We start from the raw sequence: 18,698 nt of genomic DNA on the forward strand, positions 1-18,698 counted from the left end.
GTAAATTAACCACGAAAATGAAATATCACTGTACTCCTGAGAAATATCCGAAAATAGCCGTCATACGGGTAATATATTAGAATATCAGTTCATCATCATCATCATCATTTATTTTCCTTTCTAAAAACAAAAGATATCATTCAATTTACAATAATGGCGAGGAGACCTCAAGAAACAACCAGACTTATAAGAGGCCACCTCAGCTGTTATTAATAAATAGAAAATATGGTGCTGCGTAAGTGCAGCTTGGTCAATTCATGATTTTACAGATAAAAACTGCAACGTTTCTTCCTTAAAGGTGAAAAAAACTAGAGAAAAAGTAAACGATATTGGGAGAGAGTTCCAGATTTTGGGACTTTGGTATAGGACTGTAAATTGCTTAAGATTTGTGCGACAAGAATGCGATCGATAGTGGTGCCATCAGTTATACACTGTGGCTACTTGTTACTTGCTACTTTTTTTCAATTTCGAGCCTTTGTCAAACGTTGACGTTCTCAGCATATTACATCAGTTTCATTTCTGTTTCTTTTTCAATTCGGTTTCGAGCCACGCGAAAGTTATGACTTTGCCAAAACTCAAGTTAAATTATTCAAATGTTGTTTCCTGCGCAGCGTGCAGTTGCCTTTCTGTTCGGTTTCCAGCGAACGCGTCTTCAATTTCTTACCTTCACTGAGTTGACTGTTATTCATGATGGCAGATTTCCACCTTGCTGTGGCGACTCTGATGATCATCTTGTTTACCATATGTACAGGTAAATAGATAATAGTTTGACGGATGATTGCTTTTTCCTTAATTAGCTCTAAAATTAGCAAACGAATTTAAAGTTCAGCGTCCATTTATAAACGTGGCCGAGTAATTTCGTGCCTCAGAGAATCTAGCGTTGTATGCGTAAACATAAAATGAGTAAGTAAAAAGATCAGGATATTTCGCGATGCATGATACGAAACACTGCCGGGATACGAAGGCCCGTACTCTGTACTAGGACGGCGAACGTTTTAATTTAAGGTTTCGTTTAATAAGACTTGACAAAATGTGGCCAAAATTGAACAGGAACGCCATTCCATACACATGCACTTATTTTGCAAATTAAGGCTAATCATTCGCATTTATTGTAAAAAGGTCCAAAATCCCTTTCCATACTAAAACACGACTTTCTAATCAAAATCTCATTGTTTCTGATGAAACTTTCGTTGTCTTTCTGCGTGGTATTTCCGCTCGAAAGTGTCATATGATAAATATTTTTTAGATGTTCGATCGCAGTATTACGCGTGCAGCATGAATCTAGTATGAAGATTGAAAATCAATCTAGAACGCTGTCTTGCTCTGATTGAGCCGATTCTGTTGTTGAAAGCTAGACTTAAGCGCTAAAAGATCGGCTTTTGGGTTAGATTTAAGATGCGTTGGCGCATTTTGTCGGATCACAGGTCATGTTTCATTTCATGCAGATGTCAATTTCATGTCTAATTCCAAAGAAAAACCCTTCTTTTCTCTTCCATACTATTTCTTTGACCTTACTTTCTTGTGATGAACCGTAACTGAAGTCTTGTTAACGACTAACATATTTAGAAAGTCTCAAAATGTGCTTAATTTCTTTAATATATTTTTTTTGATTTACTTATTTACTTTATTATTTATTTATTTATAACAAAAAGTCTCAACTCCTTTGAAAGACACGGGCTTTGGATGACGTTCTTATGTATTCATGATGGGACATTATTCTTACTCTTTATCTGGGCCGATTTTCCAGAAGGTGGCAACAGAAATTACACATTTTGTTAACTTTTTATGAGATTAGGAGGTTAAAATTTTCTACTTTCTGTAACAAATATTCTTCATCCCCTCGGAGGACAAAGAACAGACGTGCGAAACACTAAATCAGAATGAAAGTTTCGCATTTGATTCTATGGAGATCAGATGTTATTATTGTGTATGAAGATAGGTGATGAAGTATCGAATTAGTGTCTCTTGAAGATTCGAAACGAAGCACTGAGCACTATATTATATTTATTCATACGAAATTCAAATGTTTGCATGGTTTCTAGTCTTTGAGTCGAACTGAAAATATCGAAAGAATACTTAAACAATAGAGTTGATATTCGCGGGCGTAAATATGTTTTTGGTCCAACTCAGGCTCAGTTTCGCTCGACGAAGCCGGACAAATTTACATGCACGGTATACCACTCGAAAGCATTGAACAACTAGTATTTAGCCCGCAAAATACTCCGCAATGCCCGACGAAATTATTATAATAACCATTTTAGAATTTAAGGGACATGACACCCACAAGGAAAGAAGAAATGCAATAAAAGATATCAGCCGACTGAAAGCATTGCTTCCATACATGCCCGGGTTAGTCAATCGATAATATCGATAATCGATAGCATTCGATAACAATCGATAAAAATCGATTAATTTTTTAGAAATTCGATAAAAATCGATAAAATATTTCGTAGTGAGTAATCGATAATTATCGATTTTTGAATCAGGGCAATCGATTTTATCGAAACTGAATTATCGTTCCAATTTTCGAAACGGCAACACCAAAAGATATTAAAGAACTCGCAGAGACACCTAAAACAACTTCCCTGTTCGTAAAACGATATAAATTGCTTCATCTTTCCTACAAACTCTTAGTATTACTAGGCGTGTGTTGTATTTGAATGAAATCCGATATAGATCCCAGGTTGATTATTCCACTGTTTTATTTATTACGCGAGATGCCCTGAGGGGGCATACCGTGTCTAAAAACGGGTCGATTTCTTTTTTTTTTTCTTCCTCGTAGCTACAAATCGGTACATTAATTTATTCATTAAACTCACCCCTCTCCTACTCGGGGTGTATTGTTCTGATTGTCTTCAACAGAAGCAGGCCAATCAAAATCCATTCTTGTCGCTTATATCGCGAGGGAGGGGACCCACTCACCCCTACCTGTGTGACGTCAACGCATCATTTGATCTATTTATTAAAAACAGATTAAATTTGGCCCCATATTGTTAACATGTTCTGGACTCAAGTGTGCCGTTTTCAAACGGAAATTTCACCATTTTGAAGCGGCAAATCGAATGAATAACTTCTAAGAAGCACCCAACATTTAAAACGGTGGAAATTGGTAAATTCCTTGCGAAGGAATCGTGCTTTGTTTGACAGTCTTAGACCACGACGCGAGACTGAAAAGAGGTCATTGAGAAGCTTACGTTATCGCAATGGAATTCCCGCAATTTCCCTTGAAACCCTGAGTAGCGTAACGCAAGGGAAACAACGTAACGCGATCGTCGTGACTCAAACTATTATAGTTTTATCAATCGGCGAAGCATACAGTTGGAATAAATTAATCAGCCCCAGCATCACGCGTAATGCCAGTATAGCAGGCATCTTGTTTGCTGATGTAACACAATCGCACGCTCGTTGCTCTTTCATCCAGTCTTTAAAGGGAAATATTTTCGTGATTTTTTTAGTAAAGATAAAAGCAAATCATCTAGACGCCCTCGGGCTCCCCATATTTCTTAGGTTAAACGTGGTTTCAAAACCAACGGAACAAAGGAAGAAAAAAAATTTAGACGACAATCTTGAAGCCAAGAACCCGGAAAAGGAAAAATAATTTTCGTTTGTAATCGAACCCGGTTAATCGAACAATAAAACCAGGAAGAAAATCATAATGCAGTCTCTTTGGTCTCTTGTACAGTGTTTGTCAACAAATCATTTCATTGCCGCCTTTGAAATCTACATTTAAAGAGTCACAAGCAAACGCTCCCTCAACGGAAACAGGATAATTTTTATCGATTCAATAACGATCGATGAATCCGATAAAATCGATAACATTAACACTTCGTCGGCGTGTGAGTATCGAATTTTATCGATTGACCGATAAAATCGATATCATTTAAGTTCAATTTATCGATAGATATCGATTTATCGAATGATTTTCCGATATCAATTTTTATCGATTGACTACCCCGGGATACATGGTATAAAATTCGTAACCTAACCTAAGTCACGTTCAGCATTTAAAATCTGCAATCACTTTTACAGCGGAAGTGTTGAAATATATATTAAGCAGAGAAGATTTTTTTATGTAATATATCAAACACGAGACACAGTGTTTCATCACATCACACCGAGAAAAAGAGTTGAAAATATGACGTGTAGCGGAGTCTTTTTGACGAACGTCGAAGTTTTTGACATTGTGATGAAACACTGTGACGAGTGTTTGATACAACTTCTCAAACAAACTGATTTTGAACGGAAAATTAAGGATGCAACAACGAGGAGTTTTTCATCAGATATCCAAACACGTCACGGTGCATGATTTCCTTTGTCTTTGGCTTTTAAATTATTTATGAATTGAGTTTGAGAAGGGCACTTCAAACTCACAAACAAACAAAAAAACAAAAAGAAGGAAGGCGAATAAGCAAACAATTCGAATGCTTGAATTTTGTGCAAACTCATTTGAAGGACAACCCCCTCCCCCCCCCCCCCCCTCTCCTTGTTGTTTTTGTTTTCTACCTCAGAACAAAAATAAAATGCCATTTCTTGGCTAAGGAAGGGTGACTTGCAAGACTGTTTGACAATTATGGGAATAATTAATAGCCTTTGATCATCTTGTTTTAGGCAATTGCAAAGCAAGCTTCCAAGTCTATGTTTCGTTATCGGGTAACGACTCCGATAGTTGTGGGTCTTTATTGGAACCATGCAGGTCCATTGTTCAAGCAGTCAGAAGAGTGGATCCTGGTGGAATTATTTTGCTGAACGGGAGCGGGACTGAGCACCATGCGTATGACTGCAGCCTCACTGTTAAACATGTCTATCATCCGAGTATTCACATAAGTAAAAGCTTGAGCGTGAAGAGTTTGTTTTCTGAGCCTCATGTTTCCTGCATTGGAGGATTTTACTTTCAGAAGTCACATCGGGGAGAGCAATCACTGCAGTTTGAAATATCAGGAATTATTTTCCAGAACACCACACTGAGCTTTGAAGATTGCAGTAATGTTAAGATATTTAATTGTTCTTTTCGTGAAAGTTTAGTTGCTTTAAACATTCACGTCAAAAATGTGACTAGATTTTCTTTGAATATTCAAGGTTCCTCGCTATTTTGGAATAATTCGCTTTGCCTTCATTTTGTCTTGTCTGAAGATATGATAATCCAAGATCGCTTTGTTGCAATTTATGTTGCAGACACTCATTTTCTGGACAATGGAAATCATAGCGGAGGCCTCTCTCAAGTAGGAGCGATGGCAGTAACAGCTAAGGGTAACCTTTCTGGTAGATTGTTTCTTGATGTATTTTGCAACAATGTTAAATACATTGGAAATAGAGGTTCCTTTCTAAATAACGATGTTGGAATAGCCGTCACAAGAGAATTTTATGAGAATGTCCAGCTGAATTATAACGAAGGAACTTCGTCACGTTTGTCTGAATCAAAATCAGACCATGTCGACAGCTTATACAGTTCACGAGCGATGAAATTGTCTGCCGCATTTATTGATGTACACTGCATTCACAACAGGCTGCTACGATGCATTACAGTTACATCTGAAGACATCGAGATAAAAATTCAAACTTCCCAGTTCATAAATCAATCTGCAATAAATGCGATTGGTGGATCTGTTTCTTTGAACTCAAGCGGGTCAGTATCATTAGCTATCTCTAACACCACCTTTTCAAGAAACAAAGCAAAAGCAGGTGGAGCTATATCTGTAAACTGTTCAAATGGAATCGTGAACCTCACACTCACCAATGTGGAGTTTACCAGATGCTCGTCAGAAAAATATGGTTGTGCAGTATTGGTCGGCGGACGGGTACAAGATCGTGAAAAGTTGAGCCCTTACAAACTCTATGCAAATTTTACAAATGTCCAAGTCAAGAACTGCAGTGGAATCGATCCTCATCATGATCGCAGCTGCAGGAGTATCTACCTCTTACTAAAAAGCGGAGCAGTAAACGTTAAGAACTCCACATGGTCTAACAACTTAAAAGCTACAGGTGGTGCTTTGTTTGTGGTGGCAAAAGGAGATAAGGTCGTTGTGGAAGTGGTTGATTGTACTTTTGTGGACAATGGTGCATCGAATAGATTAGCCGTTATTAACCTTTGGGCTATGAAAAACTATTCAGGAAATGCAACAATTGTTAACACGTCCTTTATTACTAAGCAAAAGAGACAGAGTAAAGCCATAAGAATAAGCGGTAGTTATAAGATAAAACTCCTTGATATCACTACCATGCGATTTTGGTTGAGCCTCTTAGTACAATCATTGGAAGCTAAGGACATGACTCACATTTATATCGACAGGTGCAAATTCATTAATAATATCAAAGACGTCTACATCTTCTTGCGAGACCCGTTCTCAGTTCAACTCCTCATCAAAAACTCAATTTTTACAAGCAGGCTAACGAATGAATCAGGCTATGCTGTACGAATTGTCATTGGCCCTTTAAGGAATATTAGTATTTCTGCCGCAGTCATAAAACTGGAGAATGACATCTTTGAATCAAAACCATCTACCGGCCTCGCGCTTTTCTTTAAAGGAATAAAAAACGTAACAGTGAGAAACACGACATTCAGAAATTGTGTCTGTTTGCATCGAAAGGAGTGGAACAGATATCCTCAATCCATAGGGCTTGTCCGTGAGACAGCAACCGGCGCTATTTCTGTCTTAACAAACGTTGATGAACCCGTGCATTTCGGATGTATCAACTCGCGTACTGCCAATGACACACATCCATTATGGAGCTATGAAAGCCACGTGCTATTTGAAGATACTACTTTCATTGACAACTTGGGTCTACTGGTTGGCGGTGTCTACCTTAGCAATGGAAACACCACTTTTAAAGGATGCACTTTTCGAGACAACTTCTCAAGTCAACGGGCTGGACATGTTTATTCTGCATATGGAACTGGCCAGGTTAATTTCATTAATTGTTCATTCATTAACCAAAAAGAGGGAAGAAAACCAAACAAAATCCATTTTAAAAAAGCCCCATTTTTCTATTCTGAAAGTGAAGGACCTGTTCATGTTCAAAACACAACGATGGTGACAGCAGTGGATGATAGTAAAATGAATACTTTATCTGTTTTTGAAATCTCGAATGGAGGCTTTGTCAAAATGGATGTCAATTCATCCATCCAATGCAGTACAGGATACAACCTTGAACTGGACAATAACACACACTTCGTGTATGCTGAGAAGAACAAAAGCGACTGCCGGTTAAATATAACTGTCCTGAGATATTCATGTAAGTTATGTGGTCCAGGAGTTTACAGCCTTCTCCAAGGAGCTTCGCATGGTGTACTCGTTGATCCTCCATTTAAATGTCTGAATTGTCCTTTCGGAGCCAGTTGCGTCAATACTAACATTGCTGCCAAACCAAATTTCTGGGGATATCCTATTTCTAAAAATCCACCACAATTAAGATTCTTTGCTTGCCCAGAACATTACTGTGAAAGTCCACCCTCGAAGTCAGGGCAGTATAACAAGTGTCTTGGAAACAGAACCGGGTTTCTTTGTGGCGAATGTTTACCAGGGTATAGTGAAACGCTTTTGTCTACTGAATGCCGCAAGCATACTGAATGCAACAACGTCTGGATGTGGAGCTTAACGATGTTGCTGTTAACAACTGGATTTGTACTTTACCTGTTAATAAAGCCACCAATACTGAGTTTTCTAAGAACGCAGATCTTCTGGTTCAGAAAAAGGGACGAGGAACAAATGAGAATTGACTCGGGCCAACTTCATGAACAGTCGGACAATGGTTTTCTCAAGATCACATTTTATTTTTATCAAGCTGCTGAGTTGCTCCTTGTTGGCTCATCAGAAAAACTGCTTCATAAAATACATTTCTTGTCTGCCGTGGTTGCTGCATTTAACTTCAAAGTTCAATCCCTCAACGACGGAATAGGGTGTCCTTTTCCAGGGATTACAGCAGTGACAAAGCAACTACTTCTGTCTGCTACAGTTCTGGTTACAATGGCCGAAGTTGGAGTTCTATTTTTCTTACATTTTGTTTTTAACGTGATGCGGCAAAAAGAACGACCATCTTTTCTCCATTATATGGCCGTTGTCCTGGAAATACTGTTGCTTGGTTACGAGACACTGGCTGAAACGTCACTTAAACTTATGTACTGTGTCGATATTGGTTCAGAAAAGCGCCTCTTCGTTAATGGAGAAATTGTTTGTTGGCAGTGGTGGCAGTATATTCTTCTTGGTTATATCGCAGTGTTTGTTGTCCCATTCGTCATTGTTCTTTATTATGGCTCAACCAGGCTTTCCAAATCCTCAATTTCTGCCGGAGAATTTCTGGGAGCCTGCATATTTCCGTTGCCATTCCTGTTGTACTGGCTCTTAAAGAAGATCTTCAAGAAAAAGGCAAAACTTGACCAGAACAATGACGGAATCGAAGATATTCTAGAAGTGCTTTACGGCCCGTTTCGCCTACCAAACAGAAATGATAACGGAGCAATCTATTGGGAGAGCGTTTTGATTGGTCGCCGGTTGATTTTTCTTTCTTGCCACGCATTCATAGAGACGGCAATGCTCCGGATGGTTTGCATGACTGTCGCTTGCGTTGCCATACTGCTTCACCAGGTTTTGAAGAATCCGTATCGCAATCCCATCGCCAACAAAGCTGAGACGCTTTCTCTTCTGGCCCTTGTTGGGATGGCAGTCATTAACCTTACAAAAGCAACTTTGATATCATTTGGAACGAGCATTGAAGGACCAGCCAAGTATGATATGAAAATTCTTGACTGGGTTGAAATTGTTGCACTGGCTTTTGTGCCAGCTTTGTTTGTCATTTTTGTCATTTTTGCAACTTTCTCCCAGCTGGCAAGATTGATGACATCGCTGGCAAAGATAATCTCTCATTGGGTGCAGTGGCTTCGCTTATCACTGGATTACAAAAGTGAAGAGCAAAGACGACTGCTAGGCGATTCCGAACAAGACTGATTTCAATTTTCGCCATTGTATTGGAGAGACGCTGGTCAGAGAATACCTAGTTCATTTTAAGAATTATTTCACGAGTGTGCGTAGAAAATTAATAATGACAGATAACCAACGAAGCGCGTAGCGCCTAGTCGAGTTGGAGTAATGATCCAAACAACTGTGAGTGAAACAATCAGGATTTATTAAACGCAAACAAGAAATATTGCTGGATCCTGCTGATTCCCTTTTGCAAGAACAACCAGAAGACAATTTAATGATCGCTATTTCTCGTTCATGGTATAATGGTACGGGGCGGAATAAATAACAACACTCTAACTTGTTTCACGCTACAGAAACCGGGTTAAATTAAGCTCCTGCCGTGTGAGCCACTAAGGCTGTAATTACGACTTTACCACAACAGATTGAGGACAATTACTTATAGATACCATGAATGCAGGTACAACTAAAGACAAAAATTCAACCGAAAAATAATGTAAAATGCTTCTGTCCTTGAAAGGATCTAACGTTTTTTTGACGGTCTGTTTTTTTTCGTGCTGTTTATTCAAATACTTTATTTTAGAGTGGTTTACAGTTTGTGTCGTTAAGCCAAAACCAATATGATCAGCTCTGGCCAATTACAGCACCGAAACAGGGAAAATGAACCAATCACAACTCGAAGCAAATCACGGCATGTCGCCCGCGCTAAGGGAGGGGGGAAGGGGGAACGCTGGCAAGCTGGTGACATGTGGTTTTGGTTTTGCATCTAACTGGTGTAAGGAAGTGTCGTGAATTTTGCTAACTAATGAGAGCGCGTAGTGAAGCAAACCCAAAGCAAACACTATTTACTTTTGACACTCAGTTTAAAATTGCTTTAATAAATCCTATTAAAAGGGTTATTGATTCATTGCTGATGTATAAAATAGTAACCTTACACCGTTTATATTGGCTAGTAAAAAATGACCTTAATTAAAACATAAAACTAATGTACAAGTCTCAGATACGCATAAGATGATCGGCAGTGACAGTGCTAAGGTTGCCATCAATAGTTAAGTTTCAAAGTAAACTGAAAATCAAACTTACGACTAGACAGCTGACGAAGACTAAAGATATTGACTGTATTCCAGTTTTTCTCAAAGATTGATGCATTGTATTGTCCGTTTCTGAGAATATGTAATAAAATATTTTGCTTCATCTCTTTTGAACACTGTCATGTTAAATTTGCAAACAAATTAATAGTCCAACTGCAGCAAGCTGCCGGGTGGGTATAGCCCTTTTCCAACCGGGATTGAGCAGGTGGAATTTTATCCACGTTATTAACATAAATAGATTTTACACTGCTAAATGTCTTCTTTGTAACAAAGTGGTTAACGGCTACATAAGTTTTGTACATGATAGCATATTAAATAGTGTTTTCTGTATATTAGTTCTCTATGATGCCTTCTCTGGAGCCATATCAGCTCTCCACAGGCCTTACACCGGTTTGTCTGCCACTTTCTCATCATGATATGGATGGAAAAAGTACAGTAGTTGGCGGGTTATGTCTTTTACAGCATCTTTTGTATCTGTTATTTAGCCGTTTGCTTGATTTCTGATACGGAAAAACTCGAAACCTGAGGGTTAGCACTCCTAAGAGAACTTTGATGTGATTGATCTTGGTCTCGGCTTTCTTCCGGTTTTACTTGTGTCTTGTGTGTTAGGCGAGTGATCTAAAAGACACAATAGCAATGGGGAGCAATTTTCAATCATTTTCTTTTAACTATAAGCAAAATATTTGAATAGTAAATAACAGCTTGAGAGGAAAGTGACCGCTCGGAGGTATTATTATGTTTTATTCATATAGACCAAAGACTCTCTTCAAAATTCTTATTTTTATCTACCGGAGGTTCCTCTTGATGAAAACACATGGTTTCGAAGCAATTTGGCTTCATTTCTGGTCTTTATAACCTGCTACAAAGCGTTGAGCATAACAGGAAATAAACCAACTTGAAGAAAATCTACGAAACTGCACTACCAAATGCGACAACATACCAGGAGCGAGAGAAAGGTGATGCGATCTTCCTTTTTAATATGACATTTTAAATAATTAACTTTGTAGTGTAAGTTTAAGTGCCAAGTAAACCCATGAGGTTCCTTCTGAGCGTTGAACGCAGTAAGGAAAAGGGAGACCGCACGAGACAAAGAACTGAACATCTCCGACATTGGAGGGATCGAACCCACGACCTCCGGATTTCATCGTCCGCTGCTCTACCGACTAAGCTACGAGGGCAGACGGAAGCAGGTCATAGGCGTTGCGGCAATGTGAATGCTTGGGCACAAACAAATGTTGTGCCGCTAGGACTGAGGACACAAATAATGATCCGGTAATTTTTAGTCTAATCCGTTATTGGTGTCCTGAGTGCTAGTGGCACAGCATTCATTTGTACTCCTTTTTAATATTGTTTTTTCTTATGGTGTCTCTTAGTCGCTTTCAGCAACCTGAACGCCTAAAGTACGCCACACAAGCACTCCAGAGGTAACTTGATACCACATAACAGGAAATAATGATAATGCTCTTTGATTGGTTCCTTAGCCTCATGTCACGTGCGTATTAATCAACCGCCGACCGGTTACCTCAGTTGGTGGAGTGCCGGACTACCGTGCAGGAGGTCGCGGGTTCAAACCCCGGCCGGACCAACACTCAGAGTCTTTAAATAACTTAGGAGAAAGTGGTGCCTTTGCTCTGACATCTGCAAATAGTTAGACTTTCTAGTCTTTTTGGATAAGAACAATAAACCGTAGGCCCCGTCTCAAGACTCTTGCTTGTAAATAACTCTGTGGGACGTTAAAGAACTCCACTCACTGTTCGCAAAGAGTAGGGGACGTAGTTTCCGGTGTTGTGGTCCGGTCTTTGTGTGTATATTCTCATGGTTGGGTGGGTAAATGCTCGGAGATTATTAGCTACATAAGCTACTCTTAAAATCCGAGGGTAAATAAAGGTGATGTGATGTGATGATGTGATGGGAATACTGTAACTGGTAACTTAATTAAGAAGATTCTAAGAATGTCTTCAGGGTCAACTTGCCAAAAAAATATGAACGTTTACCCTCAAATTAGACGTTCTTAAAAATGAAAAAAGAAGTTTACTAATTATCACAGCACCTTTGGCACAAACACCAACGCAAGAACCATGGTTGTACACAAATAAATCAAAGAATTGTTGAAAATTCTCTTGGCCATCAAATCACTCAGCACATACTCAGCAGTTATGGAGAGTCCAGAAAACAATAAGATATTATACACAGCCACACCGATGTTCTTGGAATCGTTGAGCTCAGCAAAATGGACATTTCTGGTTTCCCAGGCAAGAAAGACGCCAAAGAGAAGAAGAATTCCTTTGTAAACAATTATCCCCAGCATCCACGCGGAGTACTGATTCGAGACGCATTGTTGCGTTGTGGTGTGGATTTCTATGTCTTCATTCTTAGAGTGAACCTGACGGAAATTAAGTAGCAATGAAAAAATAAACGATTTACATGAGCAGTGACAACTGAAACTATTTAATAACATTCTATGCGAGTTCATAGTTTACATTGCGACCAATAAAAAAGGAAAAGAAAAGATCACCGAAATTAAACAGTGTTTATGGATTGCTCGTGGAAAAATTTAGCGATAAACTGTCCAACAAAAGGTAAACTTCAGAATTAGTGGATTAAATTTTCCAATTCGTTAATGTCTACTTCACGGCGATTTACAACTTACCCACACACACACAAAAAACCCCCACTAATTTTATGGTGTAAGAAGAATCAGGAAATGGCCTACGAGTGACTTTAATTTCACATTTCAAATGTTGTACAAATTGGTACATAAAGTAGCGTCTGAGACGCTACTTTATGTACAAATTTGAGCTGTGAGGAGGCACTAAGCCGTTGGAATTTATTTTAATCCCGTCAGTTCGAATTGTCAAGTTCAATAAATTAATACTGTAACAGAGCAAAGGTTTGGCTAAAATTAGCAGTATTTTCATGTTGAAAGATTGGAATCATCGAGTTCTATAGCTATTACAGTTCCTATAATTACGAGCTAGTTGTTACAGAAATGTTCAAATAATGAAGGTTTGTATTTTTAAAAATCTATATTTCCTTTACCTTTACTGAGATTTCTACGGCTTCGGATTGCAGTGGATCGACCACGTCCCAAGTCACGAGCACCACAATGTCAAGGAGTAAAATACAAAAGATTCTAAACACTAATCTTTTCGTGGTTATTCCGCCAATCTGTGAAATAAAACAGAACAAATTTGAAAAACATTAAAGTTATGTAAACGAAACTTGGCGGGTATAAAGTGCGTTTAAAACGATTTTCTTTGACAAATGGAACGAACACTGTATCTGACTACATCAGCAGCCATCTTAGATCCACCATTCTGTTAAGTGTAATGAATTCGCCACATAATAAATACAATTGGCGGGAGAAGGGAACAGAACTTCCGTTTCACTTGACACCCCACTCCCATAGGATAAAAATTAGAACTCAATAAAAAGAAGCGATACTCGATAAACAGATGCTAAGAATCATCTTATAAGGTAAAACTTAACGACAATAATTTGATGACCAGAGGAAAAACACACACACACACACACACACACACACACACAACAACAACAACAACAACAACAACAACAACAACAACAACAACAACGACAACAACAACAACAAAAAAGCAGGAAATCTTGAAAAACATATGCTCTGTTAAAATTTCGTTGTTATAATACCAAGTTAGACGTCATACCAAATCCTTGCAAGATAAATGTTCGGTAAATTGAAAAAGTTTGGCGAGGACATTCCCACATCCCCTCCCTCTTTTAACAGATCAAATTAGCACAGTTACGAAGGAGGAACTCATGGTTTTCCAATACGGATTCAGAGTAATGGAAAGAAAGAGAGACAAAGGCAAAACGTCTCTATTAATAATGGGCGTCACAGGCTAAGAACGAAGGCAAACGAAAAACATGCAAAAATGTTCATACCTCTCGTTTAAGGCGTCTGTTTGTAAAAATCTTGTACACTCGCCACGTCTTGGCGAACATTCCTCCAAACACAAAAGTGAAGCCTATGACTATGAGGTACGCTCGGATCTGAGAAGACACAGAAACTATATCAAACCTGTTTTGCTATAACCAGATATTGAGCGCACTAAGAAGGAGAAAAAGCGTTGCTATTTCTGAATCAGTTCTGAAATTAATAGTCGAGCGAATCACTACTCAAAAATCAGCCGTAGGGGTTCGCCCTTGGCATAGTGTCAAACCCCGGCCGGACCAACACTCAGAGTCTTTAAATAACTTAGGAGAAAGTGCTGCCTTTGTAATGACATCTGCAAGTGGTCAGACTTTCTATTCTTCTCAGAGAATGACGATAAACCGTAGGCCCCGTCTCACAACCCTTGTTCGTAAATAACTCGGTGGGACGTTAAAAAACCCACTCACTGTTCGGAAAGAGTAGGGGACGTAATTCCTGGTGTTGTGGTCAGGTCTTTGTGTTTAAATTCTCATGTTTGGGTGGGTAAATGCTCGGAGATATTAGCTGCATTTGCTACTCTAAAATCCGAGGGTAAATAAAGATATGATGAGATATGATGATATTTTATAGTACCTCGTGTAAGCAACTCTCAGTGACAGTAGTTGAAAGCTGAAAAGACACCACCAGTCGGAGACAACGATTTTTTCTGTCCTTTGCCCATGGTATGTTGAATATCACATTTAGAATTGATGATGATAAGTCATTTAGTGCACAGTTAAAGCTAAAGCCTACCAAACAAACACTTCTGCACCCGCCAGCATAAATTCTTGAACTAGTGAACGTCTCTAGTAACACGTACGTGTAACACAGCAACCCACCAATGGCTGTTATAGTATTGAAATGTGGAGACGACATCTTGATAACCCTAGGATGCAAAGAGCGTCGCAATAAACAAAACACACCTCTATTGAACAGTAGACCTGCATCTTCCAAAAGCTCTAATTTCACTGGACCCTTTTAATGTGCAGCTACAAGTTTAAAGTTTTAAGTTTCATTTCAAGTTTTATTTATTCACAACAGAACCTTAAGTTATAACTAGGCTGGCTTGCAAATAGCGAAGAGCTAATCGCGGCAAGCCAGACTGTGCACAAAAATAATTTTCTTTAACATCACATACAACAATAACAATGATAATGTGTGAAAATGAAAACTAAACATTGATTTTTAGGGCTGGAAACATTGTTCTGTTGTTCAGTCGTTCTTTTGTCCTCTCGATCAACCAGCAGGTCGACCCCAATTCATTCAACTCTTACCCCCATTCAGACCAATTGGAGGAGGCGGTAGGAGGTGAGGGGGAATGGAGCTTTAGGGGCTCTCTCTAAATTTCGAAACCATTTTTAAAATTTGTGAATTTTCCCAACTCAAGTCCATTCCATCGTAGCTTGATCGACCCGTGATGGTTATGATTTTGATGTAACACTGAGTCTTGTTTTAACCAACTTTGACGTCTACATGCCACGACAACACTTTTTGAGAACTCGTTACATTCTTAGCTTTAATCAATAGGTCATTTGTCTTTGTAATTTGATAAATATGTCATAGAGCTATACTATTTACGTTATAAAAAAGTCGCTACGCGACAGGACTTAATGAAAAAGATTTAAAGCTACCCTCACTACTTTTCGGTCTTGTCGCGTAAGCTTGTAAGTTTTGAAGTCCGACAATGTTATCGAAATTGCTGTTTGTTATCTCTCCTGGTTCTCAGAAGCCCTCCCTCCCCTCCCTTCAAAAAATTGTCCAAATAGGGTTGAAATAAATATACTATCAATGCTTAATAACTTCCAACAGACTTAAAACCCACAATGGAAAATGGAAACCACTCCTTAATGCCTTGTGATACAACTATAAATAAATATTCGTATTGCTGTCGGAAAATCAGGTAACGCTGTATTTGGTCCCTTTGTCTCGTTCTGAGGTTAGCAAGTAAGGCAATGAGCACTGAAGTGTTTGTTAAATAAGTGTAACGTGTGATTTATGTAAGCACATCGTTGTTAGCAAGATGTCCAATTATTGTCAATAAAAATGTGAGTAGGTTAAGTTCGATTTATCACAACAGCTGGTTTAAGAACATACTGATGTCTGAACTATGAATAAATATAAATTGCATTTTGTATCAAATTCACGTCATATAAACGGATTAAGAACACTTCTCTGTAAAAATCAAACAAATGGAAATGAAAATTTTTGACCCCACTCAAATTTGGCATAGAGATAGGTCTTCAGGGCAGATGTTCCAAAACCCCTTTTATTAACGTCCTTACTTTATTGTTGCCATGGTAACATCAGATGTTTGTTGTATAAATGTTTTAAATTTGGCGTAGGTCTTTTAAGACCTACGCCAAAAGTTAATAGACTCAAAAAATGGTGTCTTACATTTGGCACTTTTCACAGCAGGTTCCGAGTTCCAAATTGGAGTTTGTGGAGCCAAGAAACATCTGATGCTAAATCACAAGAAACGGTTCGCTATTGATCATCTGCATTTATTGCTATTGCTAGCGGAATAAAATAATTACTTACCTGTGTTTTCTGTAAGCGATATTCACAGCCAGGCAAACAGATGAGAACAGTATTCCGGTAACAGATAGAACCACTGTTACTATTGTTTGCTCTTTGGACGCTTTGTAAGCTTCAGTCCTTTTAATTACGCCATCAGTTGGAAAATTACCTTACGACAACAGCCAACAACAACAACAACAACAACAACAACAACAACAACAACAGCAATAACAGCAACAAAGACAAAAACAGCAACAGTAATAACAATAACAACAGTAACAATAACAACAACAACAACAACAATAGCAACAACAACAAAAATAACAACATCAATAACGGAAACAGAAATGACAACAACAACAGTAGCAGCAACAACAATAACAACAATAACAATAACAGCAAAAATATGAAGCAGTAACAACAACAGTAAAAACAAACAAATTAAAACCAAAAACAAAAAATAAACAGAAAGAAGAAAAAAAATCATTAGAAAACGTCCTTTACTCAAGAGAAAACTATCTCTACAATGTGGAGTATTTAATGATAGTTACCTTCCCACTGAAGAAGTGATTTATCTAGTTTACTAAACGATGTGTTGCTGAGCCCGACCACTACTCTCTCATCACCTAAAATTGAACCAAACAGGCCAGTGAAATGGTGTTGCTTTTGGGTCTACATAAAAATAGATTGATCAAACACACCTTGTTGCTGCAAAATTTCTATCGTAGTTTTTCGATCCCCACGTTTGTCAAACGTTACAGTCCCCTGCAAGAAGTAAGGAATGGAGTCATGTCTTTAAATTTCGCGATGTATTTGCTCCAAAACAAAATCATATTCAATGCTTAAATCTTCTTATATTTGGTATAATTACTATTCAACAGTCACTTCAATGAAAAGAAAAGTTAAATAAGTTTTTGGTAAATTTTTACTGTTAAAGATCATCACTGACAACTGCACAAACAGAATACGAAAAGATAGCATACTGACCGACATGCCGAGGAAAGTCAAATTCCGCAGCACATTTCTGAAAAGCTCAGCGGTTTCACTGTCACCGTACGTCAAATTTGATAAGCGTTTATTTCGGGCTTCAAGGATGAGGGAAGACTGGTGAAGAGTGAGGGCAATGCTCCAAACTGCATCGTACGCGAAAGATGAGAATGCATTAATGGGGTAATTTTCTCTCTTGCTTTTCTCCATCAGTTCTTTGTCCAGATCAGTGGCAGTCTGAAAAATGAAGAACGTTCGGATGATGAGTCCTAGAATACGTGCTTTTAGAGCATAGGATACTAAAGTTACATATACGTATTTTTGAGACGGTTTTTACATGAGATGCCTTGATTATCTATCTACTACCTAAGTGCGTGATCATCCAAAGGCTTTTTACTCCAACTGTTTTGATCCAGAGTAGCCTTATTAAATAGCACCATTATGGTTTGAAATAGAGCTATGTCTTGCTTGCCGTGTATCGTATGATAAATACATTATAAGTATTCCTTTTTAGCTCGAAACAGAAGAGCGATTCTAGGGTTTATGTGTGATGTAGGGTACGATAATACGTTTCTGTCTGTCTAATTTCCCCTCAATACGCTAAGAAAAGGGAAATATGAGCGTAAGGGTGAGGGCACGCTAAATTTTATATTTAGGACAAAAATAATGTGGCCATACGTTTTATCTATATTGTAGGTAATCAGCCTCTTTTAGCAAAAAGGCCGACAAAAATCGTAAGGTTTATCATAAATTGGTTCTTTCCCGTTTGTTGCAAAGCAAAGTGTTGCAAAGCAAAATGTGTGCGTTGTTTTTAGTGTAACACATGGAATTGAGCATGAATAAAAATCTGAATAACCTTCCCAGAAATCGTGGGGTTCTTCGATCTACCGAGCGGTAGAGGTCTGGTAGCAAGGTAGTTACCAGCCGCTTCTTTCACTTGGTGTTTGGTGCATGATGAGACGCCAGCGTTCTCCCACCATTTTTCACTGTACCAGCCAGGTAGAACCCACACGTATTTCCTGCCATAGATGTTCTCTTTATACGCCTGAAAGAAACAAAAAACGATTTCTTACCCGTGTGATTTTCACTTCAAGTCTTTTTGAACGTTTTTCAGTTTAATTTTTCCGTTAATGCTTGTTTTAAGATTAAATATTTTGTTATTAAATTACAAGCTACAGTACTAAAAATGTGAACAAATAAATTACCTGGCATGCCAGTTTTATGAACTTGTCTTCGTACATC

The 18,698-nt window shown here is 38.4% G+C and overlaps 2 protein-coding genes across 8 annotated transcripts in view; one reads left to right on the forward strand and one right to left on the reverse strand.

Moving 5' to 3' along the window:
* The first annotated feature begins 594 nt into the window (after positions 1-594).
* LOC146485722 (uncharacterized) lies at positions 595-10,117 on the forward strand. Of its 2 annotated transcripts, XM_085103078.1 has the most exons (3): positions 595-751; positions 4,609-4,812; positions 5,173-10,117. In XM_085103078.1, the coding sequence occupies exons 1-3, from the start codon at positions 688-690 to the stop codon at positions 8,937-8,939; spliced, it is 4,035 nt and encodes a 1,344-aa protein (XP_084959204.1). In that variant the 5' UTR covers positions 595-687; the 3' UTR covers positions 8,940-10,117. The 2 variants fall into 2 exon arrangements, with proteins under 2 accessions (XP_084959204.1, XP_084959203.1); XM_085103077.1 differs by having other exon boundaries at positions 4,609-10,117.
* Positions 9,770-18,698, reverse strand: part of LOC146485723 (gamma-aminobutyric acid type B receptor subunit 2-like) — a 23,082-nt gene continuing 14,153 nt past the window's right edge. For all 6 annotated transcript variants that reach the window (XM_085103083.1, XM_085103081.1, XM_085103080.1 and 3 more), the window contains 11 exons: positions 18,662-18,698; positions 18,313-18,501; positions 17,457-17,693; positions 17,171-17,234; positions 17,021-17,095; positions 16,491-16,638; positions 14,706-14,838; positions 13,925-14,032; positions 13,043-13,171; positions 12,054-12,386; positions 9,770-10,621 (listed from right to left, as the gene is read on the reverse strand). The exon at positions 18,662-18,698 is cut by the window's right edge and continues 29 nt beyond it. In XM_085103083.1, the coding sequence (XP_084959209.1) occupies positions 10,481-10,621; positions 12,054-12,386; positions 13,043-13,171; positions 13,925-14,032; positions 14,706-14,838; positions 16,491-16,638; positions 17,021-17,095; positions 17,171-17,234; positions 17,457-17,693; positions 18,313-18,501; positions 18,662-18,698 (1,594 nt within the window). In that variant the 3' untranslated portion in view covers positions 9,770-10,480. The remainder of the gene's footprint in view (positions 10,622-12,053; positions 12,387-13,042; positions 13,172-13,924; positions 14,033-14,705; positions 14,839-16,490; positions 16,639-17,020; positions 17,096-17,170; positions 17,235-17,456; positions 17,694-18,312; positions 18,502-18,661) is intronic.

Source organism: Pavona decussata, unplaced genomic scaffold, assembly GCF_977016875.1.
Source record: "Pavona decussata unplaced genomic scaffold, jaPavDecu1.1 SCAFFOLD_25, whole genome shotgun sequence".
In the NCBI taxonomy this organism is placed as follows: Eukaryota; Metazoa; Cnidaria; class Anthozoa; order Scleractinia; family Agariciidae; genus Pavona; species Pavona decussata.